The sequence below is a fragment of the Macrosteles quadrilineatus genome, unplaced genomic scaffold (assembly GCF_028750875.1).
Source record: "Macrosteles quadrilineatus isolate MER2022 unplaced genomic scaffold, UCM_ALF_1.0 Scaffold_4__1_contigs__length_99947679, whole genome shotgun sequence".
NCBI lineage: Eukaryota > Metazoa > Arthropoda > Insecta > Hemiptera > Cicadellidae > Macrosteles > Macrosteles quadrilineatus.
Window position 1 is genome coordinate 45,358,879 of NW_026542597.1, and position 5,785 is coordinate 45,364,663.

A 5,785-nucleotide genomic window follows, 5' to 3' on the forward strand; every position below is an offset into this window, starting at 1 on the left:
TTATACATTAACGTATTAATTCAATTAATGGAATTGTAGCTTAGAGACAGGGGCATTTTCAGTAAAATATTTGTGTCCATAGCCTAGCTTATACGCTGGACTTACTCAAATTTTAAACCATTCACTAATTTAAATTATTTTCCTTCAGCTTTCTTATCATTGATTCTCTATAACAAAACATCATAAAAAAATCAGGGATTTAATGTGAGTGATAATTTAATACAATAATGGTGGAATATGGGGTGATCTATAATGTGCTTTAAGTGTGGAGTGTCAAAATAAGCATATCAAAAGGCCCGTGTGAATTTTTTCAAAAATTTTAATTAATTTTTTGTGCTTATTTTTGAGCCAATTTTTATTTATAAATGAATTCTGCACATTTAAAGGCAAATATATTTCTAACGGCATTGTAGATTTACCCTGCGATGCACAGGAGTGGAGAAAACAGGTTTTCAGTAGACATGCTTGTCTATTATTTAACATCATGTTAAATCTCCATAAGAAATGTTTAATTTCCATTGTTGACCCAATTAACATAAATATTTTCAAAATAAAAATAAAACCTGCACATCTAGTGACACCTCTAGAGGTTATCTAATGATAAACTTTCTTTTGGTACAACCCGTGGTCCAGTAGTATGGTCAGGTTAGCTGTCATACGTTTTGCAAACGTTTTTAAATATACAGGGTTCATAAAAAGTCTGTAGGCCTCCTGTAAGATTTTTAACTGCACATACTAGAAAAACTAAACTCTATGTTATGAACAACTTTCCTCATTTTGAAGTTCCTGATAAAAAAAAAACCAACAACGCAAACTAAGGGTCTCTATCTCAACCCAGTAAAAAATGGCAGTCAATTGACATTCTCAGAAGTGAATTTAACATACAGCTTTCCAAGTCTGGAGAACCCTTGTACATTTTGTAACGGCTCACACTAGAAAAACTAAACTCTGCACACCTTTATGGAATGTTATGAAGTACTTTTTGAGCCTAAATTGCTACTTGGTTCGCAAACCCAAAATGGGGAATCTTGGGGGAGACTAAAGAATTTGAAATATTATGCCCCATCGAGTGACCCCTCATTTTGAAGGCCGTGATAAAAAAAAACTAACAACGCAAACTAGAGGTCCTCTGTCTTAACACAGTAAAATATGGCGGCCAATTGAAATCCTTAGAAGTCTAAATTCTAATTTGTAAAGATTTCAACGTACTGTCATATTTTACTGGGTTAAAGATGGATACCTCTAGTTTGCGTTGTTAGTTTTCTCTTATCACAACCTTTAAAATGAAGGGTCACTCGGTGGGGCTTAACATTTTGAAATCATGAGTTCCCCCAAAATTCCCCATTTTGGTTTGCGAACCAAGTAGCAGCTAGGCTCAAAAAGTACTTCATAACATTCCAAGGTGTGCTGAGTTTAGTTTTTGTAGTGTGAGCTGTTACAAAATTCACAGGGATTCTCTAGACTTGGAAAGCTACAAGTTAAATTTCACTTCTGAGAATTTAAATTGACTGCAATTTTTTACTGGGTTGAGATAGATACACCAAGTTAGCGTTGTTGGTTTTCTTTTATTAGGACCTTCGAAATGAGGTATCACTCGATAGGTCTTACTATTTGAAATTTTTGAGTTTCCACCGAAATCCCCTTTTTGGGAATGTGCACGAAGTGGTAGTTATACCCAAAAAGTAGTTCATATCATGCCATAAAGGTGTACAGATTTTAATTATATTAGTATGGACCGTTAAAAAATTGACAGGGAGTCTCCAGACTTTTTATTAACCCTGTATAAGATTTCGTATTTTTTTTTTTAATACAATACATAAAAAGTCTTAATATTTAAAATCATATTAGTTAAACTGTACTTATTTGCAAAAAGGTTTTACTTTATAGTAAATGTTTGTAAAGGTAAATTAGAAAACATCATTCTAATATTCAATGGTTTATATACGATGGCAGTATTTCATACAGTAATCATGTTTCAAGAATCTAAATGATTAATTTCTAAACTACATATGAGTGCATCCTTACAATGATGTCTTTATTGATATAGAATCAATGGGCAATTTAAATAAAGTCAAAGACTCATATTTGATGTATCTCTATTGGTCATTATCGTTAATGCAAATCCATATTATTGGAAGAACCTTTGGAACCAACGTTGATCATCTGTATCTATTTTTCTCTCACATTTGTGATAGAATAGAGAAATCAAAGAACAAACAAGTCTATATCTATTCTTGTATTAAATGCAATATTTACATGGACCAGAACTATATCAGAATGCTGTCGAGCAATACGTGTTAGTCTTCAAACTGCTACCGGCAAGACTCGTCAAGTTTAGTTTGCGCGTTTAATTTGAAATTATCCTTAAGAAATGGATAGCCAATCAAGAGATTATTGTTCCGATACTCCTCATCACAGTTTGAGTTCATCTGTTGACGCAGGTTCATTAAATTCAAGTTCGAGTTCTTCTACTGCAGGGTTTAAGGCAAGTTCTTCAGATTCCAGTCCTAGTTCTTCTGATATTGGTGCAGGCGCAAGTTCTTCAGATCCCAGTTCGAGTGCTTCTGAGATTGGCGTAGACGCAAGTTCTTCAGATCCCAGTTCGAGTGCTTCTGAAATTGGCGTAGACGCAAGTTCTTCAGACCCCAGTTCGAGTGCTTCTGATATTGGTGCTGAGCCAAGTTTTTCAGATCCCAGTCCGATTGCTTCTGATATTGGTGCTGAAGCAAGTTTTTCAGATCCCAGTTTGAGTGCTTCTGATATTGGTGCTGACGCAGGTTTTTCAGTGCCTAGTTCGAGTACTTCTACTTCAGGTTCTCACGCAAGTTCTTCCAATTTTAGTTCTAGATCATCATTTTCCTGTTCAAGCTCTAAACCTAGTGAAACACGTGACATAAGCTCACTAAGCAAATGCAAGACATGTGGTAATTACTTTGAAGAACGAAGCACTAGTTCTATGTCAGCAGGTGTGCGAGTGACTTTTAAGTTGTTCGCACCGTCAGGTTTGGATTTGATCGCTTTTGAGTGTCAACAGTGCGAGGACAAGTGGCTGCAACCATTTATCGATATGGTAACAGCGAATCGCTAAAGATTATCGTCATAGCATGTCAAAGCATGAAGTAAGTTTATTCTTTGTACCCTTTCAAGTTAAGGTTTTCTTTGTAATTTTTACTTCATATTTTTATTTGAAATTCATTGTTAGTAAGACAAAAAACTAAGAGTACCATTTATTCTGCACAGTTAGGCCTACATTTATATACAGTGCGTGTAACATAAATATTTCACTCTTGACACATAAATTATGTTGATTATCAGGCTTTTATCAATCAACTCTGGCATTGTTGCTGATCTCTAACGTGATCAGCTGATACAGATGATTGACTGATTCCGCAATGGCAATTGAATCTAAACCGAACGTTACCATACAAAAGTGAAATGTATTATCACGGAATAAACACGGAGATAATTTCACTGCTTATTCTGTGATAACATCTAATAATTTCCAAGTTGTACAACGTGTGTCATAATGTTTAGTCAAGTCACTCATAGATTCAATAATTTTTAAAAGATTTACATAAACAATATAAAAATTCAGCAGTCTAATTCCCTATCTGTACGAACAATTTGGGAGTGAGATTTTATTGCTGAATGTAAAAATTTACAAAGAGTTAAAATCGTGGGAACTGATTTAACAAATTAAGTTATTATTCTAAAAATCATACATTTATCACTCATATTTTACAATACCAAATTAATGTGTACAGAATACATAATATTATGAAAACTTCACCAAACATTATTTGCAATATATTTTTTTATACATTTAATAATATATCTTCTTTATTTATTTAAGTACTTAAGATCTTTTATATTAAAAAACTAACAAAATACGTACGTTTTGTGATTTACTTGATGATTGTATATTTTTTGAGTAGTTTACTAGTGACGCAGGAATCATTCTGTACTTCTCCAACAAAATAATAAATCTTATTTCATAATGTGTCTGTGCGATCATTGTCCTAATTAATTATTATTTCCCTTCATAAATGCAATACACCCTTCAGGGTTAAATTGGTAATCTCTACACAGGACTCAATACGATGTCACCTCTAGCGACAATCAGCACAAACATTAACACAAATCAAAGAGAATGAACAAAGATGTTTACTGTCATAATTAGTTGTATGAGCCTCAAAGTTATGATAGTACATAGAACCTAATTAGACCAAAATATAGACTTATTAAAATAACTTTTTTTAGTTGTTCTTTTATTTTTGGCAAGGACAACCTTGCTGTCAATTAGATAATAAAGATGACCGGAGTTTATCTGAATGTATATCTGAATTACAGTGAACAGAAACTTATTTCTTTTTAAAGATGTTTTACCTTTTTAAATCTTACAGAGGTAACTCAAATAGAGGACTATTTGGACACACATAAAATAATCAGGGTTATACATTAACGTATTAATTCAATTAATTGAATTGTAGCTTAGGGACAGGGACACTTCCAGTAAAATTGTGTCATAGCCTAGCTTATCCGCTGGACTTACTCAAATTTTAAACTAATCACTAATCTAAGTTATTTTCGTCAAGCTTTCTTATTATTGATTCTCCATAACAAAACATCATAAAACAAATCAGGGATTTAATGTGAGTATTCAATTCAACTATGGTTGTATTGGGGGCGATCTATCATGTGCTTTAAGTGTTTTGTGTCAAAATAATGTATTCCTACTTGGCGGATTATAGCGGCTGCGAAGCATTCAACTCAATCCTCGCCGACATCGCTGCCTTCTGGGAGACAGAACTTAAATGCCTCTTCATTAGCCAGGATTATTTATTTTGAGCTCAATGCTCAGGAACAGCAGGGCCCAGTTCCGAACCATAAAAATGTCCCTTAAGGTAGGAACGGGATCAAGTTCAGTTAAAAACTCTGAACGTTAAATCATTATCAGTACATTTTACTAAAAGAAGTTTTTACAAGTTAGATTAGCTGGAGGTGAATGGAGAAACGATACGATATGTATGTCTAGAATCTCGCCAGTCTGCTGAGAACTGGCTGCACTGTAGATGTAAGTAAATCCTATCTGCTGGACTAGGTCCAAGATAGAACTGCTACTAATTACAATTGGCTCCCATCGAAGATCGGATCACACGGTTGGATAGGTCAATTTATAGAACGATCTGCGGTGCGGCTACTAATATACAAGTAGTGCCATGGAATGAACACAACTATTAGTATAAGAATAAGAATATTATTTATTTCCTAAATCCATAGATTACAATCTTGGATTAAGAACAAATAGTACAAAGGAAAAACTCCCCACAAAGACTGTACATCTGAGTGTGGGGAGACCACTTCACGGACGAAAGAACACAATAAACAAATAATTAAAAATAAAGAAAAAATTAAAAAAAGTTATATTATATAGGATCTGTGGAAATAAATCTTCTATAATGGTACAGTATTGACCTTTTGTTACTTATTTCACAGTAAATCAAAGTATGACTAAAATCCTTAAACGTTTTTTAGCTTTACCATTTTAGAGCGTTTAGTGTATTTTAATAAATGCAAGAAATATTTTCAATATTTTGTATCTTGTTTTTAAGATAATGGAAATTTTCATTGAAAAAGAATACTTACTCGTGCATGTATCCTTCAAGGCACTATACTCTAGCCTTATTGTCTAGCAGCCATTTTGTCCTGTATATGTTTTCTGTACTTTACCTACTTTTTAACATGCATACATTAATAATTTGATCTAATTTATTCTTTCTTTGAG

At 33.3% G+C, this 5,785-nt stretch overlaps 1 protein-coding gene across 1 annotated transcript; it reads left to right on the forward strand.

Moving 5' to 3' along the window:
* The first annotated feature begins 2,371 nt into the window (after nt 1-2,371).
* LOC128992896 (uncharacterized) lies at nt 2,372-3,088 on the forward strand. Its single transcript, XM_054416640.1, has one exon. It carries the CDS (start codon nt 2,372-2,374, stop codon nt 3,086-3,088), a length of 717 nt encoding a protein of 238 aa, XP_054272615.1.
* The last annotated feature ends 2,697 nt before the right edge of the window (nt 3,089-5,785 follow it).

Excerpts from the sequence above, each read along its gene's own strand:
- LOC128992896 (XM_054416640.1), top strand. The coding sequence starts at position 2,372 with ATGGATAGCCAATCAAGAGATTATTGTTCCGATACTCCTCATCACAGT.